General features: G+C 39.8%; 1 protein-coding gene across 5 annotated transcripts in view; it reads right to left on the bottom strand.

Moving 5' to 3' along the window:
• ALKBH8 (alkB homolog 8, tRNA methyltransferase) overlaps positions 1–19,384 on the bottom strand; it is a 58,166-nt gene extending 38,782 nt beyond the window's left edge. Inside the window, exons 1-6 of one of the 5 annotated variants that reach the window (XM_059707965.1) lie at positions 19,351–19,384; positions 12,227–12,362; positions 8,304–8,541; positions 3,946–4,077; positions 3,175–3,270; positions 1,245–1,349 (exon numbers count right to left, since the gene is read on the bottom strand). In XM_059707965.1, the coding sequence (XP_059563948.1) occupies positions 1,245–1,349; positions 3,175–3,270; positions 3,946–4,077; positions 8,304–8,541; positions 12,227–12,362; positions 19,351–19,364 (721 nt within the window). In that variant the 5' untranslated portion in view covers positions 19,365–19,384. Of the gene's footprint in view, positions 1–1,244; positions 1,350–3,174; positions 3,271–3,945; positions 4,078–8,303; positions 8,542–12,226; positions 12,363–15,665; positions 16,668–19,015; positions 19,039–19,112; positions 19,263–19,350 lie in introns of those variants that run through there. The other 4 variants (XM_059707969.1, XM_059707966.1, XM_059707968.1 and 1 more) reach the window with 4 other exon arrangements.
• Positions 19,385–21,571: the final 2,187 nt, after the last annotated feature.

Consider the following 21,571-nt stretch of genomic DNA (forward strand, 5'->3'; position numbering starts at 1 on the left):
GAGCATCTAAGTGAAAGGAACTTTGCTACATGGTGGGAGTATATAAAGTAAATAAGACAGTTCCTGTTCTCAAGGAGCTTACAGATCAATGTTAAGATTGACTGGTAAATAGGCCATCATAATACATGGTGATAAATGCAGGAAAAACAATCCAGAACGCTTGCCATTAATAACACTTTTAAGATCATTTAATTACTACAAATATCAGATAGAGATGCTGCTAACAAGTGTAAAAAAAATCAATAACCTAAAGATTTTTCCACAACATGTCATCCTAGAATTGTCTTCTACATTCTCAACAGAGAAAAAAAAGAATAAAATCATCCAACCAATTAGCCCTCTTCTTTGTGGAGGCACAGCTCAATTCCAGGCCAGCACAATAAGGTGAGTATCACAATAGAGTGAATCATAATCTTTTGGCCGGCGGGGGAAAATTTCATACTATCTATTGAAATTTAATATGCGCAATTTTGCCATGGCAATTCTGCTTCTAGGAATTTATTTTATAAAATTTTCCATAACTATGTAAAAGTCTACACAGTGTTTATGATAACAAAAATGTCCAATCTAAATTCCACCTTTAGAAAAAAGTTAGTACTTTTTAGAATATATGTGCACAATAAAGTTTAAAAACCCAAAAAACAAGCCCAACTGGCATGGCTCAGTGGTTGAACGTTGACCTACGAACCAGGAGGTCAAGGTTCAATTCTTGGTCAGGACACACGTCCATGTTTAGGGCTCAACCACCTGTGGGGAACGTGCAGGAGGCAGCTGATCAACGTTCCTCTCTCTCCCCTTTCCTCTCTGAAACCAATAAAAATATATATTTTTTAAAAACCCAAAAAACAAAAACAAAACGTGTAAAAAGTACATTTGTAATGTGCAATGCACTAAAACGAAGCACAATAAAACAACGTGTGCCTGTATTTATAAGTTATTTGGTTTCTTCCATTATACATGTCTCCTGACTTTAATGCAATCTTCTCCATCTCTAAATAAAATATTGAGAGGGGAATAAAAAAGAGTCACGAATAGTAATTTGTGTCAGTTTACACTTTGAGATGCAAGTGTCTCAAGAGAGTGACGTAGATTTGCAAGGAATTAAAGTCAACGCAGCAAAACATAAGCAGTTACTATAAGAGTGTGATATTCCTGACATCAAAAAATAATATATGTGATCATAGAGTTACTTAATCTACTTAGTTATGAAATTTGACTGTAATTTTAAAAGAATAAATACTCACCATGCCCAGGTTCATACTGGTTCACAGTCAACTGATCAGGTTTGTGTCTAATGAAGCCTTCTTTCAACCATTTCTCCAACATGCTATCACAAATGTCAGGAAGACCTGAGGTAATTTTTTATAAAGGTGAAATATATCACAGTATTTACTTTGCATGTTTTGTTCAAGAATAAAAACATAGTCACTGTGATAAAAACCATACAGCTTTTAATTTAGTCAGATGAAAATATAACAATAAACACACAAGCAAAGCAAAATATAAAGAAAATCTTCCTAAGAATCTTTTAAAGTTATTATTGATTTTATCAAATTAAACAACAAAAAATAACAATTTTTGTTAACCATAATTTTGGTATTTTGCAAAATAGCAATAAAATCATAAATCTGCAATATTCTATACTGGAAATTAACCTGATCACTTTCCTTTAATTTAAAATTTTTCAATTTATTTTAAATCTAATTATTTTACATTATTTTTCTTTAAAAAAAACCACACACTTTTAAAAGTCAAACTAACTTACTTTCACTGGAAGAAACCCTTAAATAGGACCAAAGTCATACAAATACAGATAAATTAAACTCAACAAAGAATTTTATCAAAGGATTAATATCTCTATTATATAGTAAGTTTTTATTAATAAACTAGAGGCCTGGTGCATGAATTCGTGCACAGGTAGGGTCCCTCAGCCTGGCTGGCGATTGGGGCTGATTGGGGCCCATCTTGCCCAGTCCTGATTGGGGCCAGCTGGCCGGGGGAAAGGGACCATAGGAGGTTGGCCAGCTGGGGGAGGTTGGCTGTGGGATCGCACTGACCACCAGGGGGCAGCACCTGCACTGAATGTCTGCCCCTGGTGGTCAGTGCACATCATAGCAGCCGGTCGACCAGTTGTTCGGTCAACCGGTCCTAATAGTCGCTTAGGCTTTTATATATATAGATTAGACAACCATTAGAAAAAACTGGTAAAGGATATGAAAAATAATTCATAGGAAAAGAAATACAAATGACCAACCTCACTGCTAATCAGGTAATTTTAAGGTTAAAAATTTTACAATTACCACATGTTGGTCAGGGTAGGGGGAAACGGTACACACTTGGTAAGAATCATGGTATAGTTGTTTTAAATAAACATAACTTTACTAAATTCTAATGTGCTAATCTCCCTTTAGAAACTCTTGCATGAAGAGGCATATACAATGGTTTTCACTGAAGCACTACTTGTAAAAGCTAAAAACTAGAAATAACTTAAATGTCTATCAAAAGGGAGCTAATGGAATAAGCTATTATCATCATTCAAAAAATGAAAAACTATATATGATCTCTAAAGGGACAAGAACAAGTAGAGTAATACATGTAATATATTAAACAACATAATACTCATATTAACAACTATACTTACACTCTTATATTTGGATGTAAACTCATATTAAAGGTTTGGAATAATATATTCTAAACTGTTAATGGCACTACTTCTAAGAAGAAGTATGGAAGTACAGATAGTGTTCAAGAAAAACTTTAGCTTTATCTGTTTGGGTGAAGTCTTTTAACACAAAATTGCACTATTTAGCTAATTAAAATGTAGTTTAATCAACTGTTTTGAAAGTTTACCTAAAAATGACAAATGGCCGAAACCGGTTTGGCTCAGTGGATAGAGCGTCGGCCTGCGGACTGAGGGGTCCCGGGTTCGATTCCGGTCAAGGGCATGTGCCTGGGTTGTGGGCACTTCCCCAGTGGGGGATGTGCAGGAGGCAGCTGATTGATGTTTCTCTCTCATCGATGTTTCTGACTCTCTATCTCTCTCTCTTCCTCTCTGTAAAAAATCAATAAAATATATTAAAAAAAAAAATGACAAATGAAACACCCTCAACTATGATTTACTTCTAATACATTAAATCTTTTTTTCTGAATCAACATTTATTAACAATTACTTACCTCCAGGTAATGGCTTATCTTTATGTACATTGTTATTCTCATAGTGGAATTCATAACCAAAATGCTTTACTCTTCTGTGTTTTAAAGATTTTTGAACTGTATGAAGAGAATAAAGTAAACTATTTGGGTAAAAAAAGAATTTCATTCCTTCAAGTATTTCAAAATTAACATTATGAGTAAGGATTACATTAGTAATAGTAACTTTTGTTAACTGCTATGTTATTGTCTTTAATAACATCAACATTCTACCTCATATCTGCTGTTCTTTTAAGTCTAGAGTAGTAACAAGCACTTAAAAAGTTTCAAATCAATCTGACAGAGCTAACTAAACATGTACTAAACACCACTCACAAGACTGCTAATGACCTGGAAAGAGTCACAGTAACTAATTTTCAAATATCTCCAGGAGGCTCTCACTACATGAAGATGGTACGGCAATGACCTGCTGATTCCTCAGAGGAAATCTGCCTTGCAGAGGAGAGGATCATATAAGATGATGTATGTAAAAGGGCTTATAAATGTTAGGTCTACAAATGTTGGCTAATCACTATGAACCAGTTTGGAGTTTAAAATTAATAGCTATATAAATGTTATTTATTATTAATACTAAGATTTGTCAGTGTGGCTTGCCTACTATTGGATCCAGGCTACTTTAAGTAATTGTGAGGAATCATCAGTTTTAATAAGCCAAATGGGGAGAAGAAAAGAAGGATCAGTAACATAGCATTTTGCAGACACTTTCAAAAATCAAATTTTAAAGTTTTTACTTACAATTTGGATTGTCTGTATCTTCTGTCCAGTTAACACTCTCCAAAAGCAGTTTCTCATCCTCAGAAGAAATAATTTCTTCTACTACTTTGAGGCCTGGAGGTAAGGCTTGAAGCCCCAACTCTTTCCACTGAGCTGTGGAAAACCAAATTAAAATAGTCACATATAAAACTTGAAGTTCTATATACAAATAACTCTGCCCAATAGCCATTTATCAGTTCAAAAAACTCCCAATCCTCGTTTTATGAAATAAGAATGCCAAAAGGCACAACATGCTAAAAGGGCAAAACAAAGATCAAGGTAAAAATTATGATACGTTTTATCCACTGCAATTACCAACAGCAAATAGAATAGTATTTACTTAAATATTCCGTTTGAACATAATTGAGTAATTTTTTAAATCTCACTAAGAAAATGTTTTTCAGTTCTAGTCAAGATGGAGGCATAGGTGAACGTGGTACTTGAATCTTCCTACAACCACATCAAAATTACAACTAACCCTCAGAATAACCCTCACTCCGAACTGCCACAATCTAGCTGAAAAGAAGTCCTACCACTAAGGATATAAATAAGAAGCTACATCAAGACTGGTAGGAGGGGCATAGTCATGGAATGAGCTGGTCCTACACCCACAGTGGTAGTTCAAACTGGGAGGGACTGAGAATCTCAGAGGGAACGGGGTCAGGGGGGAAGGAGCTCAGGATGGGAAGTCATTAACCAAATAATTTATATGCATATATGCATAATCCATGGACACACACACACAAAAATAAAATTTGGGAAGATACCTGGGCTGCAGAGGCCCCACCTGAGCTGAGGAGCGAGGGGTCCCACCTTCACACCAGGCCCCCAGCTCAGGTTTCCAGTGGCAGAAAGAGAAAGGCCCATAACTTCTGGTTGTGAAAACCAGTGGGGATTGTGGATGAGTGAATGGAGGGCTCTGGAGTCCCAGGTGTTGCTCTCATGGGCCCACATATAGACTTACTCAGACTCACTGGCTCTGAGTTCCAGTGCTGGGGCAGCACTCAAAAGGCAACAGACATATGGGGAGGAAGTGAATTGTCCGGCATCAGGGCAAAAGCTAGAGTGGCAGCTTTCTCTCAGCAAGAAGTGCTGGCAGAAGCCATTGTTCCTTTTCTGAGCCCTCCCCCAACAGAGCTGGTAGATGGGCACCATATCTGAGTCTCCATCAACCTGGCTAACACTGTTGGCCCCACCCTGGAGATTCCCTGAGACCCTACCCCACTAAATATTCAGGCCATGCAAGCCCTTTCCGGAGGCTTTTTTAAACAAATGACCTATCTTGGCTCATGCTCCAGACTTTCCTAAACTAGCAGCATCTGGCCTTAGCATACCCTATACCCCTCGTTAAGTGACCCCAAGCCTGACACAAGCAACAGCTGGCCTTGGTTCTCAGCTAGGATTCTCTGGGCACCTCCAAGCCCAGCACAAGCAGCAGCCATCTGCAGATCACTTTATAGCTCACGCCAGATGGCCCCAGGGAGAGCACAGGTGGCAGCTGACGTTGGCTTGCTCCACTCAGGAGGCTCCAGACCCAGTGACCCAATGGACGGCTTCAGACCATGTTGAAGCAATACCCAACCACCTCCATGAGCAACACACTCAAGAGGGGAACTCAGCAGGCACCAGATCCCCACTGAAGTAACTCCTATTCTGTGAAGTGGGCCCCTGCACAGTTGATCCTCAATCACAGCTAAATTCCTCCCACTGAGATGCCAACAGCAATCATGGCTCAAATATAAAAGGAGTATGTAGACAGACCATATTTGGGGGGCAAGGGGGTGTGCACCTGGAGTGCCCAGCTTGGGTGATTGAGGAGGTTGTGCCATTGGACCCTATAGGACACCTACTATACAACACCACTCTACCAAGCACGAGAGATGTAGCAGCTCTACCTAACAGAAATAAACACAGGAAGGCTGCCAAAATGAGGAGACAAAGAAACACATCCCAAATGAAAGAAAAGAACAAAACTCCAGAAAAAGAACTGAACAAAATGGAGACAAGCAGCCTGGCTGGTGTGGTTCAGTTGGTTGAGTGTCGTCCCATGCACCAGGAGGTTGCCAGTTCAATTCCCAGTCAGAGCACATGCCCAGGTTGTGGATATAATCCCCAGTAGGGGGTATGCAGGCGGCAGCTGATCTATATTTCTCTCTCTTCCTCCAGCAATCTACCAAATGCAGAGTTCAAAACACTGGTTATAAGGATGCTCACTGAACTCAGAATAGGAGTAGATGAACTTAGTGAGAACTTCTACAAAGAGATACATAAAAACAGAGATAGAAAACATAAAAAAGGACCAGTCAGAAATGAAAAGTACATGAACTGAAATGAAGAATACATTACAGGGAATAAACAGTGGAACAGATGAAGTAGATAGTCAAATCAGAGATTTGGAAGATAAGGAAGCAGAAAACACTCATTCAAGACAGCACAAAGAAAAAAGAACCCAAAAATATGTATATAGTGTAAGGAGCCTCTGGGACAACTTCAAGTGTACCAACATTCACAACGTGGGCATGCCAGAAGGAGGAGAGAGAGAGAACAAGAAATTGAAAACCTATGTGAAAAAATAATTACGGAAAACTTCCCTAACCTGGTGAAGGAAACAGACATACAAGTCCAGGAAGCATAGAGAGTCCCAAATAAGATGAACCCAAAAAGGCCCACACCAAGATACATCATAATTAAAATGACAAAGGTTAGAGAAAAAGGGAATCTTAAAAGCAGCAAAAGAAAAGTAATCAGTTATCTACAAGGTAGCTCCCATTAGATTGTCATCTGATTTCTCAACAGAAACTGCAGGCCAGAACAGACTGGCAAGAAATATTTAAAGTGGTGAAAAGCAAGGACCTACAACCATGATTACTCTACCCCACAAAACTATTACTTAAAATCAAAAGGCAGATAAAGAGCCTCCCAGACAAGAAAAAGCTAAAGGAGTTCATCACCACTAATCCCTTTTTACAAGAAATGTTAAAGTGTCTTCTTTAAAAAGAAAAACCGGATTAAAAATATGAAAAATAGAATGGCAATAAATACATATCTATCAACAATTACTTTAAATGCAAATGGATTACATACTCTAATTAAAAGACATATGAAGGCTGAATGGATAACAAAACAAGACCTTTACATGTGCTGTCTACAAGAGACTCACTTCAGATCAAAAGACACACACAGACTGAAGGTAAAGGGATGGAAAAAGAATTTCATGAAAATGGGAACAAGCTAAAAAGAAAAAAGCTGGGGTAGCAATACTTATACCATACAAATTAGACTTTAAAACAAAGGCTATAACAAGAGACAAAGAAGGACCCAGCAATTCCGCTTCTGGGTATTTATCTGAAGAAACCCAAAACACTAAATTGAAAAGACATATACTCAATGCAGCATTTACAGTAGCCAAGGTAAGGAAGAGCATAGACTGTTGCAATCTAAGTGTACATCAATAGATTAAAGGATAAAGAAGAAGTGGTGCATATATACAATGGGATATGACAGCCATAAAAAAGAATGTCTTGCCATATGCAACAACAATGGATGGACCTAGAAGGTATCATCCTGAGTGAAATAAGTCAGACAAAGAATGACAAATGCCAGATAATTTCACTTATATGTGGAATCTAAAAAACAAACTGAATGAACAAGCAGAAGGGAAATAGACTCTTAGATGCAGAGAACATTTTGATGGTTGCCAGATGGAAAGGAGGTTGAAGGGATGGGTAAAAAAAGTATAGGGCTTAATTAAGATGTACAAATTGGTAGTTATAATATAGTCATGAGGATGTAAAGTACAGCATAGGGAATATAGTCAATAATATTCTAGCCCAGTCTGTGTGGCTCAGTGGTTGAGCATCAACCCAGAAACCAAGAGGTCATGGTTCGATTCCCCATCAGGGCACATGCCCAGGTTGGGGGTTCAATCCCCAGTAGGGGGTGTGCAGGAGGCAACCAATTGATGATGTTTCTCTCTCATGGATGTTTCTATCTCTCTATCCCTCTCCCTTCTTTTCTCTCTAAAAATCAATAAAAACATATAACTATGTATAGTGTCAGATGGATACCAGATTTATTGGGCGATCACTTAGTAAGTTATATAAATGTCTAATCACTGGGTTGTACACCTGAAACTAATATAATATTGTATATCAACCATAACTGAAAAAAATTATTGAAAGTAAAAAAAAGGAAACAAGGTTTTCTCATAATATCTACAATATGCCGCTCTATAAACAAGTCAGATTGTCTGTACAAATTAAAATCCCAACTTTGATGTGAAAAGTAAACTCGAAACAAAAGCAAGAACTAGTTTGAAAAAGATACCTGTATGATAATACCTTTTTCCACAAAATTCAAGTACAGAACGATCTTCTGTCCTAAATCATCCACTATTTTTTGTCCATTGAGGGAAACATAGGCTTTCTTGGATTCCTCTATAGTTCTGTACGTTACAAATGAGTAGGGCTTATTAGGTGGCATTAAGAGAGCATCCACCTGTCCGAGTTTCTCTAACTCTGGAAGCAGTTGGTTCCTACTCACACCGTTACCCAAACCACCATTGGCAACAACCAGGATCTTAAAAAAAAAAAAAGAAAGTTAACATGAACAGTTGATATCAACCTGTTTCTTTTTATTTATTTTTTTATTTTTATTATTTTTTTTTAAATATATATTTTATTGATTTTTTACAGAGAGGAAGAGAGAGAGATAGAGAGTTAGAAACATCGATGAGAGAGAATCATCGATCAGCTGCCTCCTGCACACCTCCCACTGGGGATATGCCCGCAACCCAGGTACATGCCCTTGACCGGAATCGAACCTGGGACCTCTCAGTCCGCAGGCCGACACTCTATCCACTGAGCCAAACCGGTTTCGGCAACCTGTTTCTTTTTAAAATATCTTTTTAAATAAGATAAAATAAAATTATTTTTAAATAACATTTCTACAAAGGTGTAATTATGAAAGAAAAAAGGGTTTCCTTATAGTTGTTATTTGGTTTTCTAATTTCAATGTAAATCAATTTACTAAATATAGTATTTGGGAATTAAAAAGTATTCCTATGTAGTAAATAATATTGATTTTTGAAATAGTCTTTTCAGTAAAATATTCATTTCTTAATGACCTACATGCAAATTAAAAGATAACTTTTACTGTTCATCAATATAATTAAACATAATGAAAGAGAAAGAAAAGGGAGAAAGGAGAAGGAACAAGAAGGTACTGATACTTGCTTTTTGCCAGACACTGGCTATATGCTTTTACCTACTTAATCCTCATTAACATAACCTTCACAACAATTCTATAAAGTGGGTAATATTAGCCTCCCTTCATCAAGTAAGAAACTGAAGATGAGAAACACAGCATTAGGTGAAGGTAGTGTTTAGGAGGAGCTGGGTTTCAAACTTATTTCTGTCTGCTTTCAGAACTCACTTTTGGTATCACCACCATACAGTGTTTACTAAAAACTAAAAGTGAAGGCAGTGACTCAAAGAAAACCAATTACAGATTCCTTAAATATAAAATAGGAAAATTTTCCTCTGTGCCTGAGTAATTCATTCATTTTGTAAATATTTTTTTCTTTATAAGTTTCATGCTGACTTCCTGTCATTTACAGTCCTGCACACAATTTTATTCAAGGAATTCTGATGATTCTTGTCTTTGTACTTAAAAAAACACCCTACATGGTGTTAAGATCCTAATGATTCATGACTCCTAAAAATTTTATAGCATAACGAAATTATGGCATACTTTCATCATTTATAGCAGATACTGGCAAACTTCTGAAAATGGTCAGATAGTAAATATTTTAGGCTCCACAGGTCATACAAGTCTCTGTCACATAGTCTTATTTTTATTTAACAATCTTTAAAAATGTAAAACTCACTCTTGCCTCAAGTCAGAGGACAGTAGTTTGCCAATGTCTGATTTATACTAACTTGGAGACTGGAACATAATGTACTAGTTTCATATACACAAAATGGGGCTATCTAGAACCTTGTTTTAAAAAAGTATATAATAAAACTAGAGGCCTGGTGCACAAAATTCTTGCACTCAGGGGATGGGGAGGGAGGGTCCCTCAGCCTGGCCTGCACGCTCTCGCAGTCTGGGAGCCCTCTGGGTGTGGGTCTAAGCCAGCAGTCAGAAATCCTTAGCGCTGCCGCAGAGGTGGGAGAGGCTCCCACCACCGCTGCTGCGCTCACCAGCTGTGAGCCTGGCTTCTGGCTGAGCGGTGTGGGAGCGCATTGAGCATCTGCCCCCTGGTGGTCAGTGCACATCATAGCGACCAGTAGTTCCTTATTAGCCTTTTATTATATAGGATTGTTATAAAATTGGATAATAAGAAAAGTTTTGTTCTTTCATGGGACAGCCAATACTTTAAATATGCAAGTGCACACATTCACATAATCAACACACTAAAACAATATGGTATAAAATTTAGCCTCAGATGGCTTGCCCTGGACCTCACTCAGTAAGGTTTATAATTTAAAGTATCAAAATAATTTGGTTACATGCAGCCATAGTTACAAAAAATTTTCATATTCCCAAATGTAAGGAACTGCAAAGGTTTTATAAATGGCCAGGGTCCACTGAGGAACTGAGGAAGATGTGAGGTGTGACTTAAAGAATACTAGTGCTCCTCAAAATGCTAAGTTCAATGGGGGATGGGAGGGAGGAATTTATTTCCTATTACATGTGAGTTATACAATATAATTAAATGTAATAATTGTTTTATTTATCATTTTCAGCTAAGCAATTTTCCCAATGATATGAAGTAGAGAACTCAAAAATTTTTTTAAAGTTATCTTCAATCCTGACAATTTGAAGATCACTACTCTAGAAAAATCTCACAGTGGCTATAGATTTGCATAAAGCATCCATATTTATAACACCTGGTGAAAAGAGCATTTGTTCTCCCAGGGATAGATAATATATAATTAGAGGTCCTTCTATAATTTCATTCCTTTCCCTTCAAATTATTGTGGAGAGAAATATCAAGGCTAAATAAGATGGTGCTTTGGAAGACACAAAGGTAAGAATAAAGCTTCTAGAGATCCGAATGAAAAGACAGACACAAGCAAAAAACATGCTTCAGAGGGAGCCCGTTTCTTTCCTTACCACTTCTCTTTGTGATCCATGTAAGGAAAAGAAAGCAAATTATACTTGGGAAGAAATGAGAAAAGGGTATAATTTTCCAAATGCTGCACAGCCTCTGTGGCTCTTGGCAGAAAGTGTATGCAGACATATTAACCCGAATATATGATCTATCCCAACCTTTTTAAAGGTATTTGATTTAAATTCTCTGAAGTTATTAATATGTAACAAAATCTAAGTAAGGGTCTTTACCTGCTAAATAGAGTACTCATTCCTAAACTATGGTGCAGCACAGAAAATAGCATTTTCATGATATAAGGGAAGAGTATTGGTCTGAGAGTCAAGAGACCTACATTTTAATCCCAGTTTCACCTTCTCAATTGTTTGTCTTTGGCCCTCAGTTAAATGATGCTAAGCTTCCTTCTTACTCTTCTATCATAAGAATACTCCCTATCCATATGGTACTTTAATGACCAATAAGTACTGTAAAGTACATGTTCTCTTTAGAATCTAACAATCCAATGGGATAATGCAAGGCTACGTCCTTACAAATGAAGAAAGCTAAGATCAAAGGGTGCTGCTCATGTCCAAATAAGTGGAGAAGCTAAGAGTCAAAGTAAGGTTTTCCTAATTCATAGGCCAGGAAGTCTCACAGTCCCATATATGTAATTATTGCCATAAGATAATGAAAGGCATTGTAAATAAAATCTAATAAATAAAAAATGTCATATAGCATATAATCAAAATACTTTATAATACAGATGAAGTTAGGAAGAAAAGAAAGAAGACTACAAAAAAATCTAGCTTTAGGTTCAGCCACCAAAATATCAATGGACATATCACAACCACTCAAACCTTAGTTTTCTCATCTATTTCATAAGGATATTTTTAGGGAATTAAATATAATAATGAATATAAACTGTAAATAATTGTACAGTTAATATATACCCACAATTTTCTCTAGTTCAACCAACACAATCAATGGAGATTCAAACTACACTAAGGCTATGTCCAAAAATAGAAAGTTAGCAGGTATATTTGATTCAGATGTAATACATGACTGAACAAGAAAAGCCCTCTTCTCTGAGCAATTTTTAGCAAATATTACTCTAGCACGTTAACATGACAATATGTTTACATTCAAATGATGATAATAGTTTTAGGTCACCTGAGTGGCATAGGATACTGTTTCAATGCCTTCATGTCTTAGCAAAGTGTGTCTGGCTTTATTCTGTTTCCTTAAGAACTTCTTTTCAGTTTTACCGAGTTTGCCATTACTTTGATGGTTGCTATCCATGGCAATACTGAAAAAAAAAAAATACAAAATGTCAACTTAAGAGTCCTAAGAAGACAGTTATAAAGATATTATTCATATATTCTATAGTTTATAAATAGTTCTATGTGACAATTCTTTTAAATTCTTACTTGACCTTTTACCAACCAAGAGAAGTGAGAATAAACAGGTGCATGGACAATAAAGAAATACTTAAGAAGGTAACAAAGAAGCAAGAACATCTAGTAGCATGTCTTGGGATTCTACAAAACATCCCAATGCTCTACCTCTATTAAGTAAGCTATTTTACTATACGTAATGTATCCTTTTACTTATGAAGTTCTAGGTAAAATGTTCCATAGACAAATTTCACAAACATAATGTTGGGGGCGGGGGGGAGGGAAGGAGAAACAAAACAAAGACTTCAAAGAAGAATATACAGTATGATTTCATTTACATACAGTTCAAAATCCAAAAGTAAGGCATATATTTTTCAGAAATATATATAGCAAAATGCAAATAAAGGCAAGGAAATGATTGACACAAAGTTCAGGAAAGAAGTTTTTCTGGGAGGGAAGAGAGGAAGGTGATGTGAAAGGGACATAGAAAGTCATCAGCGGTATCTCGTAAGCTATACAGTGTTAAAAGGGGAGGACATGCTGGCCAATGCAGCTCAGTTGGTTGGGGCATTGTCCTGTATACCAAAAGGTGGCGGGTTTTATTTCCGGTCAGAGCACAGACCCAGGTTGTGAGTTTAATCCCTGGTTGGGCATGTGTGGGAGGCAACATCGATGTTTCTCTCTCTCTCTCTTCCCTTCCTCTCTCTAAAAATAAAAAGTAGAGGGTTTCAACAATAAAGATAATTTTTTTAAAAAAGGAGAGGGAATGAGGTTAGAAAGTTTTAGGAGTCATCATTAGACAGGAAGGGTATGATAGCTAAATCAGTATTTTTAACATTATACTAATTATAATGGTTTATTCTAATATTTGTCCCCTTCCATTGAACTATGAGCTCTTGAAACAGCGATTAAATTGTATTTTTTTTTTTTTTGGTCTGTTTCCCCAGCACCCCCTGCAGTGCTATGAGACAGTGTTTAGGGGTCTAAGTTCTAGGTTTAAATTTCAGCTCTACCACTTAAGCTGACGCTGTGTGAGTTAAATATTTACTTCTGTGCTTAGGTTTCTTCACATATAAAATAGGAATAGCGCCTATTCTTGGCACATAACTCCATCCAAACCCTGGACTAAAAAACTTCACCAAACTATATTGTGGCTTCTAGCAGCATAAAGCCATGTCCCTAGGATGACCCATATAAATGCCTGAGAAAACTCAAAATGCTGCCTGGACATTTTACTATTTACTCTAGCAACACCTGACCATAGGCCACTGACCTCCCTTTCTTAGAGCATTTACTAAAAAGGACTTACAATTGTAAATATGTATCTCTGAGAGCCATTCCTTTGAAATGTAATCATTAGGAGAGATAGGGTCTGTCTCCCAGTCTCTGTGGCAAGACAGAATCCAAACCTGTTAACTGCCAGTAGCAAACAAAGCTGGCCTAGACGCATGTGCACTGACCAACCTTTTGTATATTTTCACTTGTCTGACTCTACTACTGAGCACCCTGTTCTATCCCAACCCCATCCTCCCTTTAAAACAGCCCTACTGTCAGTAGTTACTAAATAAAATGTTTTCACTGCTGTCACTGATATCTGGCTGTATTAATCTTTGACACTATCTCATAACTTTGTTACATGGATTAAATAAGCCTATTATTAAATCACTGTCAATTTTCAGAAGGACCAGGTTAGAATAATTTAAGAAGAAAAGGCGAAGACCTTCAAAGGAACTATACGGCATCTTCGCAGTCCGCAACGGAGAACAGGGGATAAATGCGCTGAGAATTTTCTTCTTAGTATGTTACATGAGCAAAGACTGCAAAGTGGAAGACGTGAGAAAGATGTTGCATATGTTTTTAAAAGTCTGACATTAAGAGTCCAGCGCCAGCAGATGGAGCCTCATAATCACATTTCTATCATCCCCTTTCCCTTCTCCTTACTCAGTCATGCGATGTTACTACTACATGTGAAGAAACAAAGCCAGATCGCTCTGGATGCTCATTTGTTCCCCATTCCAGTGACTTGGCAATGGACTGGCCCAGCAGGTCTGTCACCTCAACAAGGAACAGGCTGCTACCAATGGCTGAGGTTTGGAGGTGCTCCCTTTCTAACAAGGCCACTTCCCTGACCAAGGAATTTCCACTATTGCACAAAGGCTAGATGCTCCTTGCCATGTCACAGGAGTGTTATGGGATGTTACAGAAGTGAGGCCACTTTGCTGGAACACTAGCCATGCGAGTCAAGTCTGATCATGCTAGGCCTACGCACACTCCCTGTAGGATAACAAAAGTTTAGAGATCATACATGCTCTGCTAGTATGTTAAACCCCAATTTATCTAATTGGACACTGCCCTAAATGGTAATAGTAGTGTATGTATCCATACCCTCCTTAAATAATAGAATACCTATAATGAACAAGCACTATAAATGAATGTTCCTGTGCTTATATATAAATTAAACTTAATTAATAGCAAAGATTAGAAAGAATTGAAATTCCTATCAAATGAGGCCTGATTATGAAGTATAGCACAGAAATACAGGGTATCATATAAATCTCTAGGACATACAAATAATTAGTGACACAGGTTGCCTCCGGGAAGGGGAAATGGGTAGACTGGCATGGCAATGAAAGGAAGCTTTCCTCTTTTGTAACTTTTTAATTTATTTATATTTTTTAAATATATTTTCATTGATTTTAGAGAGGAAGGGAGAGGGAGAGAGATAGAAACATTAATGATGAGAGAGAATCATTGATCAGCTGCCTCCTGCACACCCCCTATTGGGGTCTGAACCCACAACTTGGGCATGTGCCTTTGACCGGAATCGAACCTGGGACCCTTCAGTCTGCAGGCTGATGCTCTATCCACTGAGCCAAACTGGCAAGGGCAGTAACTTTTTAATTTAGTGGCTATTCAAATTGTATTATCTATTAAAATTCTTTAAAATTTGAAATTAGAAAAAAAACTGACACCATACTTTTCATATAACCCCATTTTAATTCTTTGAACACCTACGCTATATTTTTATGGCCTCATTATTTGTTTATTCTCCATCTTCTTTCTCTGATAATTTACAAAGTAAGCTCTATGAAAGTAGAAATTCTGTCTGGATTTTTCACCTTGTAGTACTTAGCACCAAGAACAGGATCTAGCACCTAATGAAGATTTATTGAGTAAACCTAAACTTATTAAACTTACTAACCCTGCCATCTTACCTCCTAGACCTCTTCTTCAGAATTTTGGGTTTGATTAATGTTTTCAGTAATACTCGGTGTGCATCTCTATCCTGTAGCTGTCACACCGTGGCATAATTTTACCTGTTTTCATGTTGCACTCATCCCTAAGGCTGACATCTACTTGAGGGCACAGACTTGAGTGCCTGGCATACAGCAGAACTGAAATCACCTGCCCAAGGGTCTCGGATTACTCAAGTAAGAACACAGGAAGAGAGGACCCAAATAAACAAAATCAGAAATAAAAGAGGTGAAGTAACAACCGATCCCACAGAAATACAAAGGATTATGAAAAAATACTATGAACAACTCTACTCCAACAAAATGGACAACCTAGACAAAATGGACATATTCTTAGAAAAATACAAGCTCCCAAAACTCACTCAGGAAGAATCAAAAAACCTGATTAGGCCAATAACTACCGAAGAAATTGAAGCTGTGATCAAAAATCTTTCAGCAAACCAAAGCCCTGGTCCAGATGGCTTTACAAGGGAGTTCTACCAAGCATTCAAAGAACTAAAATCTATCCTCCTCAGACTACTACAAAAAATTCAAGAGGAAGGCACACTTCCAAGCTCTTTCTATGAAGCCAGCATTACCCTAATTCCAAAACCAGATAAAGACACCACAAAAAAAGAGAACTACAGGCCAATATCCTTGATGAACATAGATGCTAAAATTCTTAACAAAATTCTAGCAAATCAGATTCAGCTTTACATCAGAAAGATCATACACCATGACCAAGTGGGACTTATTCTGGGGATGCAAGAATGGTACAATATCCGCAAATCAATAAATGTGATACATCACACAAACAAATTGAGACAAAAATCGCATAATCATATCAATCAATGCAGAAAAAGCATTTGACAAAATCCAACACCCTTTCTTGATAAAAACTCTCAGCAAAGTGGGAATAGAGGGATCATACCTCAACATAATAAAAGCCTTATATGACAAACCTACAGCCAACATCATACTCAATGAGCAAAAACTAAACTCGTTTCCCCTAAGAATGGGAACAAGGCAGGGATGTCCACTTTCACCACTCCTGTTCGACATAGTACTGGAAGTACTAGCCATTGCGATCAAACAAGAAGAAGAAATGAAAGGCATCCAAACTGGAAAAGAAGAAGTAAAACTGTCTTTATTCACAGATGACATGATACCATAATAGAAAACCCCAAAGACTCCATCAAAAAACTACTAGACCTAATAAATGAATTTGGCAATGTAGCAGCATACAAAATTAACACCCAGAAATCTATGGCCTTTTTAATACACCAATAATGAACTGACAGAAAGAGAAATGAAAAAAAGAACAATCCCATTTATGATTGCACCAAAAAAATTAAGATACCTAGGAATAAACTTAACTAAGGAGGTAAAAGGCCTGTCCTCGGAAAACTACAAAACATTGAAAAAAGAGATAGAGGAAGACATAAAGAAATGGAAGAATACTCTTTGTAATACTTTAAGCAATAAAAAAAAAAAGAAGAAGAAAGAAAGAAATGGAAGAATATACCGTGTTCATGGATTGGTAGAATCAACATCATTAAAATGTCCATACTACCCAAAGCAATCTATAGATTCAATGCATTCCCCATTAAAATACCAACGGCATATTTCAAAGATCTAGAACAAACTCTCCAAACATTCATCTGGAATAAAAAAATAAAAATAAAAAAATAAAAAGGCCCCGAATAGCCACAGCAATACTGAGAAAGAAGAACAAAGTTGGAGGGATCACAATACCAGATATCAAGCTATATTACCAAGCCACGGTTCTCAAAACTGCCTGGTACTGGCACAAGAACAGGCATAGATCAATGGAACAGAACAGAGAACCCAGAAATCGACCCAAGCCATTATGCTCAATTAGTATTTGACAAAGGAGGCAAGAGCATACAATGGAGTCAAGCCAGTCTCTTCAATAAATGGTGCTGGGAAAATTGGACAGATACAGGGGAAAAAATGAAACTAGATCACCAACTTACACCATACACAAAAACAAACTCAAAATGGCTAAAGGACTTAAATGTATGGGAAACCACAAAAATCCTTCAAGACTCCAAAGGCAGCAAAATAGCAGACATATGTAGTAGCAGTATCTTTACCGACACAGCTCCTAGGGCAATGGAGACTAAGGAGAAAATAAACAAATGGGACTACATCAAAATGAAAATCTTCTGCACAGCAAAAGAAACCATCAACAAAACGAAAAGAAAGCCCACTGCATGGGAGAACATATTTGCCAATGATATTTCAGATAAGGGTTTAATCTCCAAAATTTACAGAGAACTCATACAACCTAACAAAAGGAAGATAAACGATCCAATAAAAAAATCTGTAAAGGACCTAAATAGACACTTTCTGAAAGAGGACATACAGAAGGCTGAGAGACATATGAAAACATGCTCAAAGTCACTAATCATCCGAGAGATGCAAATCAAAACAACAATGAGGTACCATCTCACACCTGTCAGAATGGCTATCATCAACAAACGACAAGTGCTGGCAAGGATGTGGAGAAAAAGGAAACCCTCGTGCACTGCTGGTGGGAATGCAGACTGGTGCAGCCACTGTGGAGAACAGTCTGGAATTTCCTCAAAAAGTTAAAAATGGAATTCCCATTTGACTCAGTGATCCCACTTCTAGGAATATATCCCAAGAAACCAGAAACACCAATCAGAAAAAATATATGCACCCCTATGTTCATAGCAGCACGTTACAATAGCTAAGATCTGGAAACAGCCCAAGTGCCCATCAGCAGATGAGTGGATTAGAAAACAGTGGTACATCTACACAATGGAATACTACGCTGCTGTAAAAAAGAAGGAACTTTTACCGTTCGCAACAACAGGGATGGAACTGGCGAGCATTATGCTAAGCGAAATAAGCCAGTAGGAGAAAGATAAATATCACATGACCTCACTCATATGTGGGATATAATGATCAACACAATCTGATGAACAAGAATAGATCCAGAGACAAATGGCAGGGGAGGAGGGGGCGGTTAGAGAGCAACCAAAGGACTTGTATGCATGCACTTTAGCATAACCAATGGGTTATGCTAAATACATGCACAGACACTAGGGCAGGGGTTGAGGGAGAGGGGAGGAGGGCCAATGGGGGATGGGGGGGAGGAGACATATGTAAAACTTTAGACAATAATTTTTAAAAAGAGCACAGGAAGATGCAGCTGTGAGAGTGACCAGACCTCCAGAAATGCCTCTCCGTCGCCGGACTGGCACAGGTCAGAAACCCCAAGAAGCGCCCAACTACCACTCCCCAGGCTACAACCGCAGTTCCCCAGGAAACCTAAGACTGACCCAGACATCACGTGAGCGTCCGCGCAAACACAGACACAGGCCCTTCAAACACGGACAGGGCCACCCAACGGCGCAGCCTACTGCCCAGGGACCGCACCCGGAAAGGCGGGGACACCCTCCTCCCCCTGGGTCCTCAGCCCAGCGCGGGGAGGCCGGAGGAGACCCGCACAGGCCGGCGAGCGAAAGCGACCATGGCAGTCGTGGTGCCCGCCAGCAACGAGGCCCACAGCCCGCCGCCTCGGCTCCGGCGGGCTCCCGCCCCGCGAGTGCCCTCTCCTCCGCCCGCCTCTCCCATCTCGTCCAGACAGTGCGGCGGTACGCGCGCCGCTCCTCACCTGGGCGCAGCCATGTTGGAGGCGACGGCACTACATTTCCCATGAGCCTGCGGGCGACGCAGGGCGCTCCCACAATCCCCTTCGCCTCCCTGGCGCTCCCGATCCCGTCTTTCTCTGCCAAGAGGCTTTGGCCAGTAAATCTTCCTCCGTTACAGTGAAAAGTCTTATTTGGGGAAATAGTAAGGGTTGGGAGGGCAGCGTATTTGGGGGGTAGCTCCCAAAGGGGCACGGCCAAGCGGGTTTGTGTCCCTCGGGCCCTGGGGTCTGAGAGATGACATCGCATGAGGGAGGGAGGGGGGGAGGATCGGACGGACAGACAGGAGATGCTTGAAGGCACCAGGGGAGTGGTGAGTACCACGGAGTGACGGAGGTTGTGTGGAAGAATGTGGACACACATCTGGCTGTGCCAGATTCTAGAAGACTTTACGTGTCGTTATTCTGTAGGCTAAGGGGCCCCCGAAAGGACTGGAGTAATAGGACCGGCGCTTCTCGTGGAAGGTGGAAGGCGAGACCGCAAGTAGAGAGACCAGCCCCGCCGAGTGGCTCATTCCATCGGGGCACATGCCCTGGTTGTGGGCTCAGTCCCCAGTGTGGGGCGTGCAGGAGGCAGCCCATCAATTATTCTCTCTCATCACTGATGTTTCTCTCACTCCCACTCCCTTACTCTCGGAAATCAATAAAAGTGTATATTTTAAAAAATAAAGAAAAGTAAGGAGACCATTTAACAGGCTGTTGCAATGGTAAAGTGAAAAGTAATAAATGATTAACTGGGACACAGCAGTGGCAGACAGAAAGGAAAAACATTTGGAATAAAAAGACGCAGGAGAGGGTGATGATTAGCCACTGATCCTGCTCTCCTGTTATTTGTGTGGCATAAATATAATCATTGTGCCTACATTGGGTTATGAGCTACATAAGTGCAGTGAAGGAATCTTGGGAGTGGAGAGGAAATACTCCCCTATAGGTTGATACAATACCCCTATTCCCACCCCCACAACCCTGGACTATCAGTAAAAGGTAGGGCGGGCTGGCCAGTCAGTGCCCTTAGTGGCACTGAAAAGAGACTGTTGTTTGGAGGAATGATTTGTATGAAGAACAGGTTAGAAGGAGTAAAGAACAGAAGTTGGGAGGCAGCTAGGCAGCCATTGCAATAGTCCAGGAAAGAGCAGCGAGGATAAAACTGACTAGCAAAAGTGAAGAGGCAAAAGCAAACTAGAGAGGTCAGGTCCACCAGACTTTGCAAACTTCTGAAGAGGGCAAAGAGGAAACACGTTCACCCATCATGGTCTTGCTCTGATAGGACTTCCTGTGATGATGGGAATCTACACTAATAAAAGACAAAGATGCTAATTGACCATACCTTCACTACACCCCAAGCCATGCCCACCAGCCAATCAGAGTGACTATAAGCAAATTAACCCAACCAAGATGGCGGCCGGCAGCCATGGAGCCAGAGCAAGCAGGAGGCTTGGTTGCCCCAGTGATGGAGGAAGCCAAGCTTCCCGCCTGTCCTCAGCCAGCTGTGGCCTCCACTCATGGCAACAAAGTTTCAATTATAGAAGATAAATAAATCCCAGATACCTGCTTCCAGCCAGCCTCCACTGGGAGCTTGGGTGGCTGGGGGCCGTGGCCAGCCTGCAAACAGCCATCAACCCCTTACCCAGGATGGCCACACCCTCATGGGGTGAGGGTCCCCGCTGGGGGCCGTGGCCAGCCTGCAAACAGCCATCAGCCCCTTACCCAGGATGGCCAAGCACCCCAGCGGGGACCCCCACCCTGAAGGGGGTGTGGCAAGCCTGGAAACGGCCCTCAGCCCCTCACCCAGGCTGGCCAGGGACCCCCACCCAGAAGGGGCTGTGACCAGCCTGCAAACAGCCATCAGCCCCTCACCCAGGCTGGCCAGGCACTCCTATCTAATAAAAGGGTAATATGCAAATTGACCCTAACAGCAGAACGACTGGGAATGACTGGTCACTATGACACACACTGACCACCAGGGGGCAGATGCTCAATTCAGGAGCTGCCCCCTGGTGGTCAGTGCGCTCCCACAGGGGGCGCTCTGCTTAGCCACAAGCCAGGCTGATGGCTGCCAGTACAGCGGTGGTGGTGGGAGCCTCTCCCGCCTCCTCAGCAGCACTAAGGATGTCCGACTGCAGCTTAGGCCTGGTCCCCGCTGGCAAGTGGACATCCCCCGAGGGCTCCCGGGCTGCCAGAGGGATGT

The sequence above is a fragment of the Myotis daubentonii genome, chromosome 9 (genome assembly GCF_963259705.1).
Source record: "Myotis daubentonii chromosome 9, mMyoDau2.1, whole genome shotgun sequence".
NCBI classification, from domain to species: Eukaryota; Metazoa; Chordata; class Mammalia; order Chiroptera; family Vespertilionidae; genus Myotis; species Myotis daubentonii.